This window comes from Schistosoma mansoni, chromosome W (genome assembly GCF_000237925.1).
Source record: "Schistosoma mansoni strain Puerto Rico chromosome W, complete genome".
Taxonomy (NCBI): Eukaryota; Metazoa; Platyhelminthes; class Trematoda; order Strigeidida; family Schistosomatidae; genus Schistosoma; species Schistosoma mansoni.
Genome location: NC_031502.1, coordinates 19138510 through 19164987, shown reverse-complemented (window position 1 = coordinate 19164987; position 26478 = coordinate 19138510). Strand labels below are relative to the sequence as shown.

At 34.4% G+C, this 26478-nt stretch overlaps 1 protein-coding gene across 1 annotated transcript in view; it reads left to right on the top strand.

The window, feature by feature from the left end:
- Positions 1–26478, top strand: part of Smp_128690 (glycine dehydrogenase (decarboxylating)) — a gene marked incomplete at its 5' end in the record, with an annotated part of 43235 nt that overhangs the window by 8487 nt on the left and 8270 nt on the right. Inside the window, 10 exons of the mRNA XM_018788880.1 lie at positions 4152–4316; positions 4693–4770; positions 9189–9357; positions 10123–10319; positions 11964–12189; positions 13881–14012; positions 17030–17116; positions 18157–18363; positions 20238–20456; positions 21429–21704. Coding sequence (XP_018654379.1) covers positions 4152–4316; positions 4693–4770; positions 9189–9357; positions 10123–10319; positions 11964–12189; positions 13881–14012; positions 17030–17116; positions 18157–18363; positions 20238–20456; positions 21429–21704 — 1756 coding nt within the window. The remainder of the gene's footprint in view (positions 1–4151; positions 4317–4692; positions 4771–9188; positions 9358–10122; positions 10320–11963; positions 12190–13880; positions 14013–17029; positions 17117–18156; positions 18364–20237; positions 20457–21428; positions 21705–26478) is intronic.

Here is a 26478-nt window from a genome sequence, read left to right as displayed (position 1 = left end):
GTGGTCTAGCTTCAATTGACTCATGATCTCAACTCTATAAATTACTAAAATCTCCACAAAACCCCTTCTGATAAATACAATTATGTTTATGTTATCAACATATACGTGACTCCAGACTGCACATCATCTGCACTGTCTGTTTTCGCTGACAAATTCACTGAATTTGCTATTACTAACTTCAGTGGTTTACTTTCAATTGTATGTGGTGATTTTAATTCATGTGACTTCATCCTTCTTTCATCACTAGGTCGCCAAAATGTAGTAGATTTCCCTACTCATTTGGGTGGCCATTTAGGCTTAGTTTTCATGAATAACGATGTGGGTGTAAATGTGACTTGTAAGCGTCCTCCATGGTCGTGTTCTGATCATTGTATAATCCGTGCTCTACCTAAAGTATATGATACGCTTGAAAAATAAGACTCTTACATCACTCAAAGAAAGTCAAATACAGGAATTACTCAGAAGAAAATGTCCAAAATCTGAAAAGCATGTTTCGTACGACAAACTGGGAATTATTTACAAGTAACTAATTGGAAAACACCGTTGATGTTGTCACTTGTTATCTTAAATTCTGTTCTAATACTTGTTGTCCCACTAAAATTATTATTCCGAGTTTTGATCGACTTACATCTCCACAAATAAAGTGATTACAGAGCGTAAAAGAAAGAATGTTCGAGGAGAAAAACCCCATTGAAGTTCTGTCATGTCCCGATATGAATGGTAACTTTGGGATCTATTTATGGACCAGTACTATGCGTATATTTTTATCGTATAATTGTTAAATAACTAAACTATTCAAATTCATGTCCCTGTTATTATGAGTTTTATTTCGACTTACGAACTATTATTACACGATCTACCATTCTTGAGTTATGGCCTGTCTATCGATTACTATCTCCCTTATTCACAGCCACATTTAGCTAAATCTTGTACAAATGTTTTTTCTTATTTCATGGTACGATGTAGTCCGTCTGTTTTGTATATAAACCCAGTATGCTTGAAATAAATGATTCATGCCACAGAGGCTGAGATTGGTGTTCTGGACTTAACTGGCTGGGCTAGGCAGAAATCAGGACCGATAAGTACTCTAGACTGCTCGTATGGGTTTTATGTGTCATTGATCCGATCGATAATTCACTGCTCTCTAATTGGCGGTATTATCACGTTATGCATTAACAGGGAATCCAGGTCACAAGTTTTAACAAGTTCAAAAGTTAAATGATCTAACAACAAATCAAGAGATGAGACGTCTGAACTCAATGTTTTCTCAGAAACTCCTATTTTGTAAAAACTCTTCAAGTATGTGGAAACTGTTTCAAGAACTTACAGGTGAGAGGCACATTAGAAGCGATAACCAGCTGAATGTTTGTGACTTAAATCAGTCTTTCGTACGTCAGTCATCTGATGTCATGCTCCCTATATCCACCCACGGGTTCGAAGAATAGTTGTGTTCCGATTTTCACTGAAAATGATGTCCGAAAATGTCTCCAGTCACTTAATTCATCCCAATGTTTGAGACCTGATGGCACCCTAAACCTCCTTTTTAAAAAATGTGCTGACGTTCTATGTTGTTCATTCACGGATATTTTAACGCATCCTTGTCAACTAACCTCATACCGAAAATATGGAGGGAGATAAAGATAATCCCTATACATAAGAAAGTATCTGATGATAAAAATGTGAAATATAGACCCATAGCAATAACTCCACCTTTCCTCAAAAGAATGGGAAAATTATTGATACTCCCACTTCAACCTGCATTAAAAGAGCACAGTGATCCGTATCAGTTTGCTTACAAACGCAAAAGAAGCACATTAGATGCCGTTGCTATTCTGCACCACAATATAGTGTTAGGCTTTGGAAAGGGTAAGAAATATATTCCATGTGCTTTTCTGGACTACGCTTCTGCCTTTGACTCTATCCCATAACACCTCCTACCTAACAAGTTGATCAGCGTCAACACTGACAGCTGGATAACCAATTGACTATGTCCCTACCTCTCTGGAAGAGAACAGTACACTGTATTTGGAGGAAATTGTTCGACGTCCCTACTGTCTCAGGAAGGTGTTCCACAAGGAGCTGTTCTTTCACCTCTCTTTCTCTCTTTTTCTGTATGATCTGCCATCTCTCACAGAAAACACTTTTGTGAAATAAACGGATGACCTCACTGTATGTATGCCAATTCGTACCTCTTTACACCTCATAGAAATGAACGAGTTTTTGTCTCGTATTGAATGGTGGTCTGTTATTAATAGTCTCGTACTTAATCCGGCAATCTGTTAACTTTAGCCTGAGACATGAACAGCACCTAAACGCCGTGTTAGAATCCCATGATGCTTGTACCATTGGATATTCTTTGATAGACACAATGATGAAAGTAAATTATCTTGGTGCCACCTTTTCCTCTGATCTCTCTTCATCTTCTCATGTTTTGCTGCTATCGAAGAAAGTTTTTCGTCTGACTTACCACATAAAGAGGCTGCATGCTATTAGGATTACTCGGCATTTATTCTTACAATTTGTCAATTCTTGCATATTACCTACTATTCTTTACTGTTTTCCATTATTTTTCCGGGATTTTGAGAAAAGACTTTGTTGTGTTGCAGAGAGTTCTGAAGGCAGTTAGCAGGGTGTGTGGCGAATCTTTTGAGGTTGTGGATATACATCTAAAGTCTAGCGAACTCCTGGAAGGTGTTATCTTATCAGGTATTAACTATCCACTCCAGTCACATCTGTTTCCTTGTATATCTTCTTGTCGAACGAGGCGTCAATACATTAGAATCCATGCACGCAAGAGAAAGTGTAATAGTTCTACATTACCTTATCAGCAAGTATATTGTGTGGCGAACAAGTTGTTAGAGTTGAACTAGTTAATAACTTGTATTTCTAAACATGTTTCTAATTAAAAAAAGTTGTACAGATTCAAATCTTAGAAAAAACATTTCATTTAATTCCGGGTGGTTTATCTACTTAAATAATTTGTATATATACGCAGTCATCAGTTTCTTTTACTTTTTTTCTTTCTGTTTGCAAAAGAAACTTGTTGAAATACCTTCTATATTGTAGCAAAAATATAATATTGAATAAAGCTGTCAATAATAATAATAAAAATAAGTAGATTCCGCTACTGATATCTCAGTTGAATAGCCAGGGCATAGACGTTTTGGGATTTGGAAATAGACGTTGCTGAGTAAAACGCGAAATACACTTTGGGAGTACTTCATTAAGCTAGTTAGAAGCTGTATTTATCTGGTGTTAGGCAGAAATCATGCGAACAGATCGGTAGGGAAAATTCATTATTTCTTTTTTAAAAATGCGAGAAAACTTATGGTGTAAATAATCTAGTTTGTAGATGTATGTTGATAAATATGATTATTGCTGAACATATTTTAGTCGACAAGATTGATATAGATTACTATGTGAATTCCAATACCGGCTTGTGTGATATGCTGTCAGGTAGTTAGTACTGACGGCCTTCATTTTCAAGGCGTGACTCAAGAACAACGACGTGAATCTGATTACTGATCAAAATTGTTTTTAACGATCATCGCAGAGGAAAAATGTGTAGGCCTAAAATTGAACATGATCGCGACAATAATTCTTCATACTACGTTTTTCGTTAAATTTCAATTTGGTATAGAAAATTCCTTTACAACTGTTAAAAACATATATCTGAGTTATAGAGTATAATTTGATCTTACTGGTAGCTTCTGTAAATCTTTGAGAAAATTTTACTCCTGGGTGTTATAAGTTAATAATCATTTGATTATATGTCGACAAGAACTTGACTTGAATAGATCTATGTTCAACAAACATCTGTTGAAATTTATTTATTTATAATGGCAACGGATAGAGTTAGATATCATACGTTAAACCATTAGCGTAACTCAGCTAATATGCTTCAATTTTCATCACTTAAATTTCTCTGTCCCGTTTTTATTTTTCACTGACTCCTTTCACATCAGGAGTTGTACCATTATGTAACATCAAAATAATACTGTCAATTTTCTAATCAACTTACCTGATAATTTTTCACAGAAGTTAGTCTCACTCCAACTCAACTACCGACCAATAGCTAATCCTCAAACCCCAAACTCAAATAAGAATTTTTTTTCTGTATCTTCACCCCTCAACAAACCTTCATTTTGCAGGTACACCTCATACACACCATACCAACCTGAAATTAGCCAAGGTCGTTTAGAATCACTATTTAATTATCAGACAATGATATCAGACTTAACGGGTTTGGCGAGAGCAAATGCATCTCTGTTGGATGAAGGTACAGCATCTGCAGAAGCTATGTGTTTGGCAGTCAGGTAGGTTCTTGTATTTTATACAAGATATTCCACATTATTAAGAAGCTAATAAAAAATTTTGTTTCTTTTAAATGTGAAATATGATTTACGTTTTAGGTAAATAAGTAAAAAAATATCACAGTTTAAATAGTATCGTTTTGTGTAATGTTGTTTGAAGTTCATCAACCAAGTTCGTAGTGTATCCTTAAATAACAACTCAGGTAATGTAAATCAAAGGACTCGAAACTTTTGCAATAGACAATAAAAATGTAAACCTTATTTCGATAGAGAAAATTTTCATGTATCCATTACTTTTAAGAATGACAAAAGTGTATGTTTAGCAGCAACTGTACTTATGTTACATTCAGTCTCTCTTGTGATTATTTTTGTTCCATAGATATACAAACAGGAAAAGGTTTCTCCTCGATAGGAGATGTCATCCACAAACTATTAATGTCGTCACATCTAGAGCAAAGTAAGTGGAACTTGAAACTAAAATTGTGAGTGGTTTTTTTGTCATACATAAATTTTATTCCCAATTTTCGCAAAATATGTTGATTAGCTTAGTAACAGCACCGTTTTTAGTGTTTCATAATTTGAGATATTCTCTAGTTAAAACATCTAAACTCTTCAAGACTTATGGCACATATACAAACATCTGAAATTTCATGTTTTGCAATGACAAATTATGTGACGCACCAAAATCTCAATTACAGTAAACATAATGTACTATAGTTAGTTAATACATTCCGTTGATAAGTTCTATTCTTTGAAGATGTAATTGCTCAACAAATTTTTTACGAGGAAATCAGAATATTTTGAAATTCCCCATCTATCAATCTGATCAACTTTGACTATTGGTATAAGTTGTATTATATACAAATTATATACACTGTAGTTTGAAATGAATAGATTTTTCACTACTAAATTAAGTGACACAGTGGTCGATCTCCCAGTGTGTACAAACTGGCTTGTTATCACACCAAATAGATATCATACTGTGAAAACTATCTGAACTAGCCATCAGGTATTCATTTATAGTCTTCCAAATATACAGTTCAGTCTTGTTCCAAACAATTCATAGTTGTTGCATCAGGATATATAAACAAAGTGGGTTCAAGCCCCAGGTAAGTAATGATATATACTAACAAAAGATTAGTTACAGGCTTTTAATGAAAAATCTATTTTTAACTCCAGGTGAAAAAAATATCTTCTTATTGCCTTTTATAATTCAGATATGAAAACCTTCAATTATTTTTTCAATATTTTATAATCATCGAAACTATCTAATTTTGTTTATTTAAAATGAAAACAAATAGTTACGCTAGGTTGGGTTGTAATTTTTTTTATATTTTGGTTATGAGATACCTAAAGTTAGTCAAATCAATGATACAGTACCGTTGATTATGAACTCTGTTCTGATTCACTCACAAATCATTTTATCTGGTAGTTTAAGTAAATGAAGCAGTTGTGCCACTATTCATCTTCAATATCATCCAGTCAGTTATCCACAACGTAAGACCAGGCACATGTGTGCATCGGTCCAAGTTTCCATACCTCATTAGCACAACAAGATGAACGCCCGGTCTCTGACCATTGGTTTCGATAGTCACGCGGAACCTAACCAAGTAGTCTGCATCTACCAACATGGCTCAGACTAGAGGTTAGTGACTCCAAGCACTGATGCCACGTTTTGGTTTGGCCACCCCTAACTCTCTTCCTACCATCACCAATACTAGTCAGCATAGCGCGTCGTGGTAATTGGTGGTTGGGCATACGTAACACGTGACCTAACCATCTCAGTCGATGAAGATTCACGACCTCATCAACTGATTTATCATCATTCCCTAATACCCTGTGTCTAACCTCACTATTACTTACCCGGTGATCCCAGCAGATGCGAGCAATATTTCTAAGGCATCTGTGGTCAGATACTAGTAACTTACGAGTATCTTCTACTCTTAATGACCATGTTCCTCAGCCGTAAAGTAGAACAGAGCGAACTACTGTTCAGTATACTCGTCCCTTAATTGATAGACGGATATCTCGTATTCAGCATAGGTGACGTAATTTGTCAAAAGCAAAACGAGCTTTCTGAATCCGTGCTGAGATTTTGTCAGACACCAACCCATTAGGGCTGATCAGACTTTCAAGATAAGTGAAGTTGTTCACGCTTCGGCTACTTCACTCCCTATGCTTAGTTCAGGTATTGACGCAGGCCAGTCCTGGAGCAACAACTTGCATTTAGAGGACAAGAAACGCATCCCAAACATCGTTGCATTGTTACTCATTACTAACAGAAAACTCTGCATTTTTTCAACGCATTGTCTGACGCCGATAAGCATGCCTATGTTCTAAAATCTGACGAATTGTGAATATGTGGTCGATGCAGCCACCACTAGTTCTGAAGCCAGCCTGATTTTCCTGCATTTGCAGTTCACGAGTCTTTGTTAGGCGCCCGATAATTATTGAGGCTAGTATTTTAGATGCGGTATTCGTCAAACTAATCCCTCTATGGTTATCACAGGATGACTTTGACCCATTCTTATATATTAGGACGATCAGTGATTGCGACCAGTCAGATAGGATTACACCTGTTTCCCAGATTTTAGCTAAAATATTAGGCAACCTAATCGTTAAAATTGAACCAACAAATTTAAAGACATCTGGAGCCAATCCAAGTGGACCAGTTGCTCTTCCTCGTTTCAGATTAGCTATAGCCTTTTGAACTTCAGCTAGATTCGGGGGACCTACTTCAATGTTCCATTCAGGCTGTTTGGAAATGGTGGGTAGTTGTAGAGTATCTGAAGACCATCTGAACTGCTCCTTAAAGTGTTCCACCCACCACTCTAAACGTCTGGGCTGAGAACGGATAAGAGTGTTGTCTTTTCCGAGATGGTTTCATTTACATATGACTTCTTAATTCGAGTTTCTTTTATTAGTCTGAAAAGCTGTCTGGTGCTACCTACAGCCCTGCACTCGAATCTACCATACATTAATATGTGTATAATATTGCACCCTATTGTTTATTTGGCTTCAGTTGAGAAACTAACGGCAGAACATTTGAAGTTGTGTAACGCAAGGATGAAGCATGTCCTAATTAACTTCTATTAAAATAACTCATTGTGTCATTGAATAAGAATAAAGAGAATTCAGCGGAGAAAATTTTTTTCTCGACAAAACCTTACTTAAGCTGTACATCCGTTTTTATAGTTAGATGAAAAATATGTGTCTATAGATGGATAGAAAAGATTGCATTATAAATTTACTCTAGATCTCATAATGCGATCACTTTCAAAACGCATGTCAGAACACTGTTCGGCATGGCTTTTAAAAGGAGAATGTAAAATAATTACTAGTTCTATACAGAAACATTCAATCAACTGTGAACACATCTCTCGAAAGAAGTCTTCTTTTAAAGTAATCTACATAGTCAAAGGAATTAGATCGAAGGGAATTCGAATCGATATTTTATGCACTGCTGAGGCATTGTCAATTCACGAACTCAAGCCCAAACTTTGCGTGCAAAAGCGGTTCTTCCAACCTCTCATCCTTCCTTGGACCTAATTTCCTTTTATTGGTATTTTTCAGTTTTTCTTCCTCTTTCTTCATTTTCATTTGATCACTATTGACTTCTTAAATTATTGTTTTGTAATTTTAAAATCTAATCAGTTAATATTATTATTATTATTGCCTTCTACATTTTTCTTGATTATTATTCAATCTTTATAATTATGACCTTTATTTTTGTCGTTTTTCTTCATATCTGTCAATGGGACTATCATCTGACCTATAACTGATTTTCAGCATTATATTCTTCTCTAACTCTCTGATTATTGCGTAACCTTATTTGATAATAAGAGTCTCGAATCAATTCTTCTATAGACACATATTTTTCATTTAACTATAAATATGAATGTACAGCTCAAGTAAATGATTCCGTCGAGATTTTCCTCGCTGAATTTTCTTTATTCTTATTAACTTTTGTTAGTGAATTTCTGTGGAAACATATGACCTGTCCGATTTTTTTTGAAATATTTAGATATATAATAGTTTATACCATGACATGGCTTATACTATAACTCGCAACACTACTCACTGTATATTATCAAACGTTGGTATTAGATAATTAAAGCTAGGGTAGCTTGGCGTAATTGTATGAGGTCATACTATTGAAGACTGGTGCATGATAGTCGGTAGAAGTCGATTGTCGATAATGTGCATATTTTGAATTTGTTTAATTTTTCATCTGGTACTTTAATAGTTTGAACTGTAAGCTTTGAAATTAAGTGACAGTATCGGGTTGTGGAGATTGTTGAATTTCGTCGAAGCTATAAAGCGATCAAAGTCAGACAATTGTTGGAACACCGGATTCAGTGGTCTAGAGGTCAAGCGTTAAAATCCTGGGTTCGGTTTCCGGCTAGTGGGTCGTAGATGGGCATTGTCGAGGAGTTCCATACTAAGACAAAACAGCCATCCAGTGCTTTCATGTTTTCAATGGTGGTCTAACTTTGATCGGCGATGACAGTCAAGATCTTTATTAACTCGTGTGTATAGTTCAGTAATGTGTTTTATGACTGGCAAATGGATAGTGAAAGCATAATTTTAACTTTTTAAAATTGCACATACTTGATAATGATATCTTAACTTTCCACAGTCTTCTAATCTTAAGTATGAAGAAGTCTCTTACGTCTTTTTCATGTAAATTAATAAAAATCGACTTATTAACATTAGAGCTTTTTATTTAGTAAGAGTCCTAATATTTTGTCTTGTAATTCAGAATCTAATTCTAGAAAAAAAATAATTACCGAATAACTTTTCACAAGTTCTTTTGGTAAATGTCTTTGTCGATAATTGGTGGTTTTAAACGTAGTTTATCTATTTATTCTTTAGGAATCTTAGTATTGAAATTGTAGTTATTTCCATAGACAATGTCGATCACGCAAAAGAAATTATTAGTACTGGACAGTTCTCTGGATATCTACTACAGTATCCAGATACAGAAGGCAATATATGGGATGATAAGATACGTGCAGTTGCTGAAGTAACGAAATCAAATAAGGTCAGATTTAAATCTTATTTACTCTTTTAATCATTCAAATAAAAACGTTTTAAGTAAAACTAATAAGGGAAACTAGCGACTATACTTAGGATTTTCCGAAGGAAAAGATTACACCATAGAATAGTGTTTACACAAAATGAATTCGTAATAGTATTTATCAGACTATACTAAGCGCGCAACTTACCAGCTTTCAGCTTTTGCTACCACTGGTCCTGTAATAACGGTCGAAGGAAAATGTAGCTTTCGTCATTGAAATTGTCTGTTTGTGATTGTTCGATTTTTATTACATCGCTCTCAGTCACTGGTAACAAGTCCGTTGAATTGTATTTTGAATCACTATGGGCAGTATCACAACCCTCACACAAATCAAATGAGATTTGTGTGGCGCATATGTATCTGGTGCCCCTTTGTACCAATATTTATATGTTCAAATAAATAATAAATAAATTCTTAAATAAAACGTTGATTGTTTATTTTGGCGTGCTAAGACTTTCTTGATAGGTTATTCCGTTTATAAATGATATACTATCACCGAGAATAATATGCACATGTGTAATTAGTTTGAATGAAGTGTAGGTTATGTATCCTAAACGAAAAGATTTTATTTATTATCTATTCTGTGAAAGTGAAATTTGTGATTTTGTAAAAACTGTGTTGTTTTTAATACTTGAATAGTTTTTTTAATAGACAATGAGAGTATCCTAGATCTGATTAATTTTGTCACTATCTCATCTATCACTTGATGAAAGTTGTTATTAATTTCAGACGCTTCTCATCACAGCGACCGACTTGTTAGCTCTTACACTTATTGAATCACCTGATAGTCTAGGTGCTGATATAGCTGTTGGATCTTCACAACGTTTTGGAATACCAATGGGTTTTGGAGGACCCCATGCAGCATTTATTTCGTCAACTGAAGCACTTACCAGATTATTACCAGGAAGAATAGTCGGTCTTTCTAAGTAAGTGACTCATAATTCAAAACGTAACTATCTAAAAGTAGTAATTGTTTCTTAACCTTACTTACTTACGCCTATTACCCTTAGTGGAGCAGCATAGGCCTCCCACCAGTATTCTCCATCGGACTCTGCCCTGGGCTATTCTCAGCTTTTTATCAAAATACACCCATAGTACCATGAATAGAACAGAAATATTTAGTATGTTTAGTGAATTTATTACAGTGGATCGATGGCTTACTTTTTCTTCTTTGATAGCAGTTTCTGTTTTCTATATCCGATTAATTTGTGCATACAAAGTTTTAAAATAAAAAAAGTTCATGTTTTTTATTACCAGAGAATGAGATGTGATTAAGATAAAACGATTAATTAAATCGTTTTGTAACATTTATTTAACGAATCAGTCCTGTAAACAATGTACTTCTCCGAAACATTTGATATTTAGTAAGATTATAGTTCTGTTCATATCATTGCTTTTCCATCAACTATAGTATATACAAAATGATTTGAAATTTACTCTTCTCTGAAGTTCATGAATATATTGTATTCCATTTAAATGAAGCTAACAATATTTTTTGAATAATGAAAATTAAATGCTTAATCTGATGAAAAATTAGAGATGTTTAAAGGTGTTTTTGTGGAGATTTCTGTATATTCTAAATCTAATATCCATCATCAGTCGACTTCATTTAGAGAACCTCTAAGAGCCAGAAAGTATCAGAAACTTGTTTCATCTTAGGGCTCCTTAGCAGTTCACACCCGAGATCTCATTTGAAATTCAGAAAAAATCCTTGAATTCTCGCTTTCATTATAATGTATTCAGATAACTAAGTTGAAATACGGTTATCCACGTTCTCGACATCAGTTATCTGTGATAAAAAGTGGACCTCACTCAATGTCATCAGTGTGTTACAATTTCAATTTCAACTTGATGGTCATTAGGATTTTGAAAGTTACCATTTTTCGTTCAATTGTCATCAAGTCGTAGTGAAAATTACGTTTAAAACTGTTTACATAAATATTATACAAATACGACATTTTAACAGTTGAAGATATTTTCTTGCTCAAAATATCAAGATGAGCAAAGTAAGCGAAATCTTTGTTTCATAAGTACATTACTACTAAAATCCTATCTATGGATCTAAATTATGCACTACAATATAAAATCTAATAGGAATATTAAATTGTCTTAATGTGTCATAGATGTCTGATGTGTTCCAAGAAATTTAGGGGGGTTTAAAAAAAAGCGCCATGTCATGTAGTCAGGGCGTAATAAAATCATCTATTATCTGAAATTCATATAATAGTTTTGCTACAGAAATAAAAATTAACGATCATTGACTAAACAACGGATGTCAGAACAGAATCAAATGATAGTATATAATTCAATTGAATCAAATAAGTGGTAAATGTATGATGAACAATTTCCGTATGATACTAAGAAGAAGTTCTTTAAACTAAAAGACCTTAGATCTACTTGAATAGATACTATGACTAATGTGCAATGATTCTTCTCATCTTATGTGTTAGATGGAGACATGAATGGAAGTTTATTCCCTTTTGCTAACTATGATTACATTTTCGAGTGTTATTTTATATGACTCAATCAATATCAGATAAAGTAATCAATCTTACATATTTTAATTACAGGGATGCGATGAACAAACCTGCGTATAGACTTGCCTTACAAACACGGGAACAGCATATTCGTAGAGATAAAGCCACAAGTAACATCTGCACAGCTCAAGCATTACTTGCTAATATGGCTGCTTTCTATGCTGTTTATCATGGTCCAGAAGGATTAAAACGAATAGCTTCACGTATCCATAGAAACACTTTACGTTTAGTATCAGCTCTAGAAAATGCCGGTTATAAGGTTAGTTGAAATTCCATGAGAGCCGTAAAAAGTACATCAGAAAGGTTTTAATTACTTTGAGTTATCGTTTCGCTCATGAGGACTTTGGAAATAAGCTTAAAATTTAATTGTAGATACAGATTAACGTTTCAAGAAAATTTGCTACATAGTTGTACTCTATTTCATTGAAGGTTTTCAATACCCAGCTCTTTGAAGTGCTTTCGAACAGTAGATGCTCATCCAAAACAGACTTTACGATGAAAGTTTATTGACAGCTTCTCAATTCCTTCTGAGCCACACCAAATTTGAATAATTATTTTCCTCGTGATCATTCATCTTAGAGAGTAGTCGTCGTTTTCTAATCATATTTATGGTTAATTAGTCTCCTTATTCAGTACAGCTTCATAATATTTCCTAACATGTTTGTAAGAAGATATGTGAAGATTGTATAGTATCGGCTTAGTTTTTGTGACGGGTTGACATCAGCACGAAAACACTGAAGTACTCAATTATGTTCCAAAAGTTTACATTTTAAACACCAGCCACTTCACGAAATTTTCTCCGCAAAGCGCATAGGCTGATATTGGGAGTTTGGACCTTTGGATCCTCAATTGCTTGATCGAACCGTGACACCCTCCCCTCAATAAAATACTGATGGTTCTGAGTCTGATCTCTGGCGACATTATAAGTGGTAACTTGTCGGAAGTCCAACTCTTACATGAAACAGTTATCCAGTGCTCACTAGTTTTCAATATTTCTCTATTTTATGTCAATTTATGATGTAAACTAACTTCATCCAATAAATTTGGTAACAACTTAGCGACCGAAAATAATAAGTATTTTTGTCTTCTAAACTTTTCCGGATGGTCGAAATGATATCTGTCCGCACAACTAAATTTTATGTAAAGGGAAACTTTTATCGTTGAATTTTAGTCAAGACTATTTTTCTATTAGACAATGTGAATATAAGAAAAGCCTTTTTATGATATTATATTAATGCGAATGTAAATAAATTACTCAGAAACAATTTATAGACTCTGAACCAGAGTCGAAGTTTTCTACATCCTAGACTATTCAAATATTTGCTAGTATAAATTTTTAACGTCATAAAACACTTAAACTTCAATTTATTCCTATAACTTATGACTAATTAACGGTTTTAGCAGAATAATAGAGGTTTCAGCAATTCTTCAATACCATTCGTTTCCCGTGGCATGTGACCACGATAATTATTTGTTGTCACTAGTGAATGCATCACATTTTCTTCTTAATTTTACTCATACAGACTGTAGTTAACAACAAGTGGTAAAGATACTTTTGATTGTATTTATCTACAGTGATATGCTATTATGGATCGACAGTGAAGCCTCTTTGTATTGCCATAACATTTATAGTTCTTAGTGAAATATAAAATTAAAGCACTTTCCAAACAGATAAATACATAAAAACAAAACAAATTCCTCAGTAAGTACGAAAATCGAATGATCAACTGTTTGGAATGATATATGGTTAAAAAGTTTCCCCATAGCATCACTGGTTACATATAACTTGAGATAGGAAATTAGCTAAAATCTTTAAAATTAAGCAATCAACACATTAATAAATTTAACAAGAAACTAGTATCAATCTTCATGTACTCCCCTATGTAACGGATGTATTTAGATCTACAATTATTAACCTGTTTATTTACTTTACACGTGAACCAATTCTAGATTGCCAATCAGACTGCAGTATTTGATACAATTAAAGTGTTACCGAATTCTAAACAAAATTGTCTTCAGTCTATTCAAAGAAAGGCATTCGAAAAACGAGTAAATCTCTTATACTATCCAGACGGTGGGGCAGTAAGTTGATTTCAGAATTAACTTTTATATACCTTATTTCCCTTATTTTTTAAGGCTACAAGCTACGAATTACAGTTGTACGCCTTCAGAACGTTCAAAATATAATAACTGGAAAAATCCTAGGAAATTGTTTGAGAGAAGTTCACTGATCGTTTTCATTTTATTATGAATAGAACTGCTTTTTTAGCATAACAAAATTTGTTACAGTAAAAATCTGTCACTGGACTCTGGCACATTCTTCTTTCAAATATATGCATATAATACTGTTCACATCAAAGGAATTAGCATCAAATAGTCGATTGGCATCAGTTGTAGAAAAAATTTCACTTTATAAATAAGTAAAACGAAAAAAAAGAGGTGACAAAGTAAATCATAAGGAACAGGTCCTGGTGATCGATTTTAAAATAACTAGGATGAATGTGAAAGTTCAGAAGATGATTACGAGAAGAAAGTTGATAATTTTCAGTTAAGAAAGTTTGGAGTGATAAAAAAAAATCTCAAATAGTTTCAAAAAGACTATAGATTGTTTTAGAAGAGATATTAAGCGGAGCTGGATATCCATAATAAAAATACCATTATAATATTGTATCTATATTCGAATTTGTTTTTATATGACTGCTTCCCAAGTTAAATTTTTCCATGTTTAATCATAACTTTTTAATAAAAAATCTCGTAACACTAATCTTCAAAAGTCTTGGAAGTATTAACAATGGTCATTCCGTTTTGTAAATCTGTGCTCATTTGTACCTTGTCAAGATATCGCGTATCCAGAATTAACCCTGTTATTTGTTTTTAAATGAAGTTCATAGGGCCTGGGATATATGTAAAATATGATTCACGATCTATCTAGTCTAGTCTACTTATCTTCTTTTAGTTTTAAGACTTGGTTTTCATCCTCATGTTTGTAAGTCTTGAAACAGAGATGCTTTCCATCTGGACAGCATCACTACACCCAATTTTGTCGTGTCTTATAACTAGGTCCATCAAAAAAGTGTTTGACCAGCGTGAATTTCGTGCTCGTAATTCATGTTTTGTGAAACATCTCAGCACATAACTCTTGTTTTAAATCGATGGCTTCACATGTATTGAATGCTAATTCATTGATTTAGTTTCATCATAGATTTTATGAAGTTTTCTTTTAAAAATCCAAAACACGCATACTGTATTCCCCTTTAGATTGTTGAACCAGTTAGATGATTTTATTTGTTTGATAGGATACAACTGACCTAACATGACAAGAAAAATGTCTTTTTTATTGCTAGAAACGTTCATCAATAATTTATTTCATGAATGATTACCCTGTATACTGTAGCCACTAACTGCCTTTTCGGTAGAACTGGTTTTCAATGTACTGTAAAAGCACTAAGCTGTCATTGTGAAGTGTAATTAAGATGGGTGTCAAATGGGTTTTGGTGTATATGGTAAGTTTACATAAAGTATCATCAATTTTAGGGATCTATAAATTATTATGATACACTAACGAGATTTTAATCGATGGTAATTTAAGCCCACCATACTTTTAAGTATTTAAAATATATTTAATTGACTCGAACCTTAATCCCAGACATAATTACCGTGTTTAATAAATTTCATTAAATTCCACTTGACTTCCCTTTCTAATTTACATAATCCATCAGAATCAACATCAGTCATAAATCTGCTTTCGTCACTGAAAATGGATACAATTTTTTTGTTGTAATCTGGCTTATTCATAACAACAAAAACTTATACTTTATCACGTTTAACCAGAATAATATCAGTATTATTTCGTGGTCTTTTTAATGATTTTTAATATGCTTCTGTGCTTTAGTCCAGGAATATGAAGTCGATATGCTATATCCACTAGTTTAACTCTACTCCAGCTCTGACTGTTTAAGGATGTAGGGGCTATAATACTCGGCCAATCACAGAAGTCTTCAGATTGGACATTAATTATGAATTTAAATATTTGTGTTGTAAGGACAGGAAAACTAAAATCCAGAGAAAAAGTCCCCTTTTTGTTAGTGAAAAATGTGATAAGGAAGAAATCAGTGACATGTCTAACAGGATTATTCGGAAATGATCTGACATGATAGTTAATATGACAGCAGGATTTTTCCAGCTTTTATCTGATCGCTTCTGGTTAAACTTGATAAAGTATAAGTTTTTGTTGTTATGAATAAGCCAGATTACAACAAAAAAATTGTATCCATTTTCAGTGACGAAAGCAGATTTATGATTGATGTTGATTCTGATGAATTATGTAAATTAGAAAGGGAAGTCAAGTGTAATTTAATAAAATCACCTAACACGAAATAAATTTTAATTAGGCTCAAAAACACATTACAAAGTTCAACAGCTGTCCAAACGACTTTTTGCACTGCATGTTTTTTTTCTTTCAGTCCTGGATGATAATCCTTTATTTACTAGGCTCCTGATTCATTTCAAATTGAAAGAGACTTGTTTTCAACTAGGTACATTTTATCGAATCAATTAAAATGGGTTTACTTATTTGGTGTTGAGACTACATCACTTATGTCTCAATTACCAAAACAATCAGTCGATTATACAATAACTGATTTATATGGGCTAGAAGGATTTATTTGCGTGATTTCCAACTCGCTTATTCTCGAATTTTTTTTCTCGCAACCGACACAATGCCATGAACCAGAGTTTTCTAATTATTGGTGCTCATCATAAAAAGTGTAGCTTTAACAACAAGAAAGCTTTTGGCTCTTCGTTAATCTAAAATAGTTAAAGGTATGTTCCGAAAAATTAAAACTGACCTGTTCAAAATGCATTTAACTTCATATACAGAACTAGATTGTGTGCCTGTTATTTGTTAGGTTTAATTATTTAGTGCTTCAAACAGATTCTAAACGGGCAAAATGAAGTATCAGACACTAAACTTTTTGTTTAATTTATTATTAACTATCTCGGTTTTTTTAATTAGGTGTTTACAAAAAGAAATAAAATGCATTCGAGTTGATCACTTTAAATTATACGTATATTTATTAAATAGTCTCTCTATTATTCAGGTTGGTTTATCGATAGATGAAACTCTAACTAGTGAAGATTTTAATGACCTAATGTACATTTTCGGAGCAACTCGAGTGAAGCCTAAGGTAACTTAATTTACTTAAGATTTTTCAAGATTGGTTTTAGAATCCCGACCAAATATAATTTATAATCACAAAGTTACTTTTGGATAATATGTATTCATATTTTAGTCAGGGCTAACCGTTTGATTTTACGGGTTACAAGTTTCAATTGTTAAGAGTTGCAGTTTGTTCATATGGATCAACCATATAATAATTATGATGAACATACATTTTTATTTAAAAGTTCATTAACTATAATATTGCAGTACACTTTTACTACATACTGAAGCTTTTGCCAGTCAAAATCTAATCTTTGTGTATGTTTACCCTCGAATTTTCGCCTGATGGTTTATTCGTAAAGAACTACTTTAAACTCTGCGTCTTTGTACCTGTAATTGACATTCATTTTCATTACACAATAACATTGTTCAATTTGTCTAAAACACGCTTTTCTACTCAAGTTTACGATGAAAAAACAAATGATGATAAGACATAGTCAGCTATTAGTCACTCATTCAATATTACAAGGATTCCATAGAATTGTCCTTATTTTTAAGTAATGGTTGTTTTTTGCCATTATACACTTAATTGCAAGAAAAATTGAGTTAAAACTGATTGTGTATCACTCTAAGTAACTATATGATAACGTTGCTATCACTCTAAAAAAAAAGATTACTTAGGCAGCACTAATTTGAAAAAGGTACTTATCAGAAAATCTAACAAAAGTCATTATAGCAAAATCATATTAATCGATCAATACTATAAATAGTTACAAAGATCATTATATTTTCATGATTTTCGCTATTCATTTTAAGAGAGCAATTTATTTAGAGGTACAATTTTTGTATAATTTATGGCATATCTGTTCATATCAATCCGATAATTAGCTCCTCAACACACACGTTTGAATTGGGTAATCAAAGCATTTTGTTGTGAAATTATCGCTTTATTCACAAGCCATTGGTGTGTTTTATATGTAGAATGGATAGTTTCTATTATCGCTGTTTTATTAAATGCACACATTTAAAGTCTTTAAAATTATGCACTTGGGTTCTTTTTTTTAGGAACATTCAATTTTCGCTATCAACAGATATACTAATTTAATGCGTAAACATAGCTATTTAACACATCCTGTATTCAATTCTTTTCACTCAGAGACTGAATTGTTACGGTATATGAAAAAACTCGAGAATAAAGATATTTCTTTAGCACATTCTATGATACCGTTAGGCTCTTGCACTATGAAACTAAATGGTACAACTGAACTACTTGTAAGTGAACAGGAAATATTCTGTCTATGATTATATGAAATTATTATACTTTCATTTTTTGAGTTTCTCCAATTTCATTTTGGATAACATTTATTAGATTAAAACATATCTTTAGCCAAGTAATTTTTGAGATGTAAGAGTGAAAATACCTAACACTTATAATACATGGACAATATCTATTTTCCTGCGATCTAAAAAACGGTACGATGATGCAGGTCGATTTAAATAGTCAGCCGAGCATTAATCAAAAACCTCGCAAAGAAACAGTCACAAGTTTAACATAACGATCATTTCATATAAAATTTAGTAGAGGCTGTTGAATTGCCCTCTAGACTCAATCCATTTAGAGAGAGAAACAAGATAAGTTGTGAAAGATGAATCAGAAAAATGTATAATAAAAAACAGTCGAAGATGGTTAGCATGGAACTGGAAGAATCTATCGAAATAAGAAATAGCTAAATCAAATTTAGCAGTCAAATTTTAATTTTCCTACAAGCCTTAACGGCCTGTATCTGCCACGTAATGCATCTCGATATGAAACAATAATCCTGAAATTTTAGATTATTGTTTGTGTATCTGAGAAATATGAAATACTCTCACAAGTTTTGGTGATGAAAATAGCTTATTAGACAGGGGCTTTTATAACATTTTAAAATTTACATTGAGAAGCAGCACAGAGTACAGATGAAATAACACGTTTTGACTATATGCTCTATATTGCGTTCACCGACAACTTATTTAATAATTCCCGTCTCATATTGGCAGTAGGCAAAAAGAAAACAGTAACATGTAGATAAGTCAGAAAATACTATATGAACTACATTGATATAATTTAAATGTGATATTTTTATTTATTTTTAAAGTATTTCTTTTCTAAAGTATTAGCTGAGCTTCACGAATATCTTTGATCTATTACTCTGGATAAAAATCTGCCTAGTAAATAAATATAAACACTTATCTAAATATCTGTATGGGGTCGTGGAGATTGTTTTTGATTGTTATCATGAATCAATGAATATCAAGCGTTCACGCACGAGACCGAATGTTCTGGGTCCGAATCCTGCGTGCATGCGCACTGCCTAAGAGTCCCATACTAGGACGAAACGGCCGTCCAGTGCTCCCAGGTTTTCAATAATGGTCTTACATCAATCGATTCATGATCTCAAACAAAAACCCATCTCAATCTTTTCCAGAAAAATACATGCTAATAATTAGTGATATTCGATTAATTCATGCAAAGAATATTTTAACCCTCTTATGTTTTGATACGACTCAAATAGTGTATTGTATCTAGTAAAAATTTTGGTATCGTTTGTCAATGAATCGATGTATTGACTTATGCTTGCGAAAGCTGTTAGCATTTACTATGCAAACAATCATATGTGTTCTTGATGAACTTAACTTACTTACCTCAGTAAATTCATATGGCCGAAACCAACATCCCTGTCTCATAATTGCCCGCTTTGTGCTTTCTAAATAAATTGTGTTAAATTGCAACTAAATAAAATTAACATTTTTATAACTGAAAAATCACTCTGAAGTCTCTCTTTAACCTAATAAGTATTAGCCTGGAAATCCAAGCATATTTTTAAAACTGTAATCTATGAAAATTGTGCGAATCGGAGTAGCTATAGAACTTAAAATACTATATAGTTGGTTAACTAGTGAAAAATGCAGGTAAAAGCCGCAGATTTGATAGGATTTTTGTCATTATCAGGTAACTATCAAGACTTTGTAGTGCAGACAGATAATTTTGATATGGTAACCATTTGAAAAATATTCAGAAAAATCAACTTTTCAAGAAACATACGTAACAGAACACATCGTGTGTTAAAGGATGCATATTGATTACTTTATCTATTTGCAACTAATAGGCTTGCTCATGGGATCATGTCAACAAACTGCATCCTTTTGTACCGAAAAAACAAGTTACTGGTTATTTGGAATTGATTGCACAACTGGAAAATGACATCAAAGAGATAACTGGCTATGATTATGTTTGTCTTGCACCGAATAGTGGAGCACAGGGTGAGTACGCTGGACTAAAAGCTATCAAAGGATATTTGGATAGGAAAGGTGAACACAAACGTACAGTGAGTGGTTATGGTTCTTATGTTCATTTTGAGCTGAGTTGGCTACAAGTATTATAAACATTTTTCGTAAAGGAGGCTGAACAAACCTTTTAATCGGATTACTTATTATCCAGTAATCAATTCGAAAGAGTTGTATGGAATTCGTTGTAATGACGGTTGTTAACTTTCACGCTGATTGATTTTCAGTAACTCTAGTTGACTCTTGTCATATGCTAACTAGGTAACCTCACGGAATCGAGAGGAACAAAGCACTATTAGACTTTTAGAGGGTTTCGAGCTTAAACAACCAACTGCTTATTTTTTAATCAAGTTCTTTAAGAACCATTTATAGTTAGGGACACATTTTTCATATTGTTACATGACTTGTTTCGTTACACCCTATGCCGTGTACAATTTAAAATACTCTATTAAATATATAGAGCTATCTCACTGTTTGATATAAGAATTATTTAATTCCTTAGACCCTTTGCAATTCGTTCATGCTCATTCAACTGTGTACAAATATTTTATCCAGATGTTAATACTATCACTGAGCAAAATGTATCCCGTCTGAACTGAGGAAACTGTATCTCTGTGTTGACGTAATTCTAGTGGGTGTATTCTTTACTTTTTTATTAGCTGTATTATACCATCAATGTGAATTGCAACCGTAACACCGTCCATCTTAAGAAATAAACTCAATTAAGCAAAGCTTGATCTAAATCCTGTTTATTTAATGTTAAGTTTATTTGTTTCGATTGGTAACAATATTATGAAATGTAATGAAATATCTTAGAAACAGAATTCATTGCTTAAAATAAATCTTTTCTTCAGATTTAATAAGTGGCTATTTCACATTTTCCTACTTCGATTTTATAGACTCCAACCGCCAACTAGTTACTAAATGCGTATTTTTATCTATTTGTTCAGTAATTCAAACAAATGATAAGTAAAAAACATAATATAACCATTTCTTTTCTGTTTGAAATACAGATTTGTTTAATCCCTACCTCAGCACATGGGACGAATCCTGCTAGTGCTCAAATGGCTGGAATGACTGTCAAACACGTGAAAACTACATCAACTGGTAGTCTAGACATGAACCATCTGGAAGAACAAACTTCTCTATATAAAGATCACTTGGCAGCCATTATGATCACCTATCCAAGTACATTTGGTGTGTTTGATAGTAATGTTCAAAAAGTGTGTGAAATCATTCACGAAGCTGGTGGACAGGTTTTTATGGATGGTGCCAATTTGAATGCACAGGTATTACCTCTATATTTTAATAACTATTAATGTTCATTTTTTCCAAATAACATATACCTTAATAAGTAGTGTGCAAAAAATTCCCCGATTTTGTGAGTGGTTTTTAACATGGTCTGTCTGGGTTTGTAAATGTGCTACCCTAAGAATTCTAAAACTAGAATAAAACAGCTGTTCATGGCTCCTTGATGTCCGACTGTAACAGAGAAATTCTTTACTCTAAAATTTTCAGAATCCCGCAGAAATACACAGCGCTTTGCTGTCATATGTCTGAAATCACTGGTTTTCGAATTTTGCGATATAATATTTTGCTCTTAATTGAATCATTTGCAACATGGTAATGTTGCGTAAATTGAGCATTGATAATAAGTAAGAAATTAAAATCAGGAGGAAACAATAAAAGTGTTACGGTTTTAGCAATACGATATTAGATCATTACACACCTTAAACGATTTCAGATTTCATGTTAATTAATATTATCAGATCTATTTATATCAAATTCGCTTTATTTTCTTCGATATTTGAATCAATACGCAAGTTTTATTATTCTAAAGAAATTTTGAGCAGGTTTGGAAATTTTCACACAAATTAAAACATGTCGATTTCCGTACGAAAATCTAAAGAATAAATGTCGTTGTAACGTCTTTATGTTCGAGAAATACATATCACTTTTTAAATCAGATCAAAATAAAAGTTGAGTGGGATTTGATTTGCCTACAGATGAATTTTCCACTTGAGTCCCTAATCGATTGAGGTTAACACCCTATCCCGATTTTTAATTCTGAAAGGTTATCATAACTACAAATCTCTGTTTCGGAAACGCTTTCCGATTTCACGTCAATGAAGTGTTCTACAAATATTGTTTACAGTGAACTTCGATAAACAGACAGAAATCTAAATATTTCAGTTCACCAAGAGAAGAAACGGTTTTTAAATATTCTGTGACACACTAATTTAATCACTGGAGGTATTTTATTGGTAAAATAGTTGTATAAGTTGGTGATGGCAGCCGGTTTTAATCTAAAATCATTAAGAGTTTACACACAGTCTAACAATAATCATTACATTGTGATTGACGAACTGAAATTCACTTTAATAAAACATTTTCATATATATACGACTGTACAGCTTGATAATAAATTCGTTGAAAAGAGATCCCTTCGCTGAACTCCGTGTTTTCATTTTAATGTTTAAATGGGAATTATATACCAATGAAATTCACTCGTCTCATGTGGCCTTATATCTGACTCCAATTAAATCGTTTTGATTGTTATCGAAATATACATCCCGGCTACCCTCGTATATAATCATCGACATAAATCATGTTAGTGAATAACGGAATTAAATAAGTCAAATATGAGAATGGATTTTGAATACGTATATTTCATACAATCGTCGATCTGAACGGACAATCAGAGAAACGCAATCGAGGTAGGGAAGCGACTAAAACAACATGCAGTGGAGAAGGCGAATGAGCAAACTCCATTTAACCAAGCGTGACTCGATATTTGTCGGTCAGTCACACCGTAGAACTTCGTACTTACGTACATCAGTTCGAGTTGCCATACCACATTAGCAGAGATGAAGTTGTCGATTCAAATCCCATATTGGTAGAAGTAGTAAGAGTATAAGCAGTAATCCGAAAGATTAGGGTTTGAAGATGTTATTGAAGGAGTATAATCCAGTGAAATAGATTTGGAGAGAAAAAAGATAGAGACATGAATTCAGAAGATTGGAATTCGGCTGAGCACAAAGAGTGGATGCACCTTCGCCATTGCAAACGATTCTGGGCCATGTCATTCAAGGTCTCTAACCATCGGTTGCTATCATCTCGCGAATCCCAACCAGGTAGTCTACACCTACCAACATGGCCCAGTCCACTTGTCAGTGACTTCATGGATTTGTGCCACGTTTTGGTCTGGCCGCCCATAGCTTTCTTCCAACCTACTCCTACACCATAAAACATTACACGTCAGGGCAGTCGGTGGTTGGGCATACGTAACACGTGTCCCAGCCATCTCAACTGATGAAGTTTCACTACTTCATCAATCGATTTGCCATCATTACCTAGTACCCGTTTCCTAACAACTGCATTACTTACTCGGTGGTCCCAGGATATACGAGCAATGCTTCGAAGACATCTATGATCGAATACTAGTAGCCTACGAATATCCTCTACTCTTAGCAGTCAGTCAGTCAATTACAACGTAGGACCAGGCACATTTATGCATCGGTCCAAGTTGCCGTACCTCATTAGCACAACAAGATGAACACCGTATTCATAGAAATAGTTAATTTAGTGGTAGTAATATTTAAAAGATAGGTTGTATATCAGGATATAGTATAGGAAGGAAGAACGTTATGAAGCAATTTTAATCTTAAGGTTTAAGGGAAGATAAAGAATGTATACACCTATATTAGTCAAAAGGATTCCTCTGTGATTGTCACAAGAGGACTTTCATTCTTTCCTATAGACTGGCACAATCAGTGATTGAGACCAGTCAGATGGAATTACGCCCAGTTCCCAAATTCTACCTAAGACCTCAGTCAATCTCGCTGCTAGTACTGGACCACCATCCTTAAAAATCTCAGGGGTAAACCTGTCAGGGCCTGCTGCTCTCCCTCGCTTTAGATTTCCTGTAGCTTTTTCAACCTCACAGAGGGTTGGAGGACTTACATCAATTCGCCATTCAGGACCACTGGGGATCGTGGGTAACTGAAGTGTGGCTGAAGGCCAGTTGAACTGATCCCTAAAGTGTTCTGCCCATCGATCCAATTTCCTGGATTGGGGATGAATGATATGTCCATCTTCATCTGAAATAGTTTCGCTGATAGTTGGGTTCCTAATACCGGTTTCTTTAACAAGTCTGAATAGTTGTCTGCTGTTACCTATTGCCGCTGCCTTTTCCATCTCTCTTGCTTTCGATACCCACCACTGTTCACGATCATTGCGTAGGCTTCTTATTAGCCTGCGCTTAAGCCGACTCCGCTCTTCGTTATGTTTAGAGCCAGATGGGATGAGTTTTCGAGCACCTATCAGTGCGGTAGACGCTGCCGAGATCCATTGTTTCTCTCTAACCTTATAGTTTACCGTACTAGCGGATATCACTGCTGTTTCCACAGCTTTTCGGATGTCATTCCACGCTGCCTCGGGGTGGGCACAACTTATATGTCTGCCTGTTTTCCTAGTTATTCCTGAAATATATTCTTAGCTTGCCTATCATTAGGTAGGGCCCTTAGAGGTTTCCCTGCAGTGTCTTTCCTACGTCTAGTGAGAGGCAGACAGATGCGTGCTCGCACTAGAGCATGATCTGAATCTGAACATGTGCTCCAGAATGAGCGGCAATCCTTTATCGAGCCCCTCCATCGGTGGCTGGTAGCGATGTGATCTAGTTGGGTCCAACGTTGGGACGAATTCGGGATTCGCCATGTCAAAAGATGTTTTTCTTTATGCTTAAAGTTAGTATTTGCAAGAAACAGGCGATTATCTGGGCATAGCTGCAACAGACGGTCACCATTATCTGTTCTTTCAGCCACGACACCATAAGATCAACTCAGGTGTCTTTCCCTTTCACTTAGTTTACCTACTTGAGCATTAAAGTCACCTGCCACTATTACTACATCAGAACGCCTAGCTTTTCGGAGAAGGTCAGAAAGTTTCCTGTAGAACTCATCTTTTATATCATCTGAGCTGCAGTCAGTGGGAGAGTAGGCAGAGACGACGAAGAGGCAACGACGAGTTTCCCTATCTTTCCGAGTCCTTACTGATCCGTTTAGTCGGACAGCGCATAGACGACTGTCTACTGGGATCCAGTCTAAAAGAGCTAGTTCTGCCCTAGAACCTAGTGCTGTACCTACGCCAGCGAGGCCACGGGAAGCAGCATCAGGGCTTCCAGATACACGAAGCGTGTATCGAGATGGTACTTTATTTTGATATGGTGAGGTCAAATGAATGACGCTACTCGGGTCTTGTATGCACGTTTCGGAGACGCAGCACACATCGATGGTACGAGATTCTAAAGTCCTAGCTAAGGAGGCCTGTTGTCCTATTTGGCACAATGTTCGAACATTAAAAGTTCCTAAATGTTGTTTAAAGCGTGGTTTCAGGAGACCAGGAATAACGTTCCATGTATTCGAATCGTTTGCCCTAGCGGTGTGAGGTGATAAAAGGACGTGGGAAGGGTTAGTCGTGGAGATAAGGGAGTTATTAGCAGGTGTAGGAAGGATTTGAATGTGACCAACTTGGTCTCGTGTGCAGTTACGGGTATGAGGGCTAATATCACTTCCCGGCTGCCCACACCGTGGAAGGGTATTTCTTGAGGGACCTGAAAAGAAAGTTGGATTAGTGTTGGTCTTAACGACCTGGGAGCGTGACCACAGTGCCCAAGGGACAACTGCCTGAGGCCGGTCATGCACGGCCTTATTGTGAGGGATTTTTGACGTGTTAGCTCCGTTCTTCAAAGGATCTTACCGCCGGAGACGGAAATCCGTAGTGAGACAAAATTAGGTTACGGATATATAGTGAGTAGGGTAAGGGATTGGCACACACATATAAAAACAGTCAAGGTTAATAAGCGAATAATCCACAAGGTCAAAACATGACTCAAGAAGAATGAGTAAATTGGTCTGTATGGAAGCTAGAATAACGTATATGTGCTTGACTTGGTACCAGCCTCTACATGCCAATTGATGTTTATTACAATTTTGTCCAACTATACACTTAAACTCTAATTAAAGAACTTTTAAATAAGGGATATCAGTACTCAAACGTGAATAT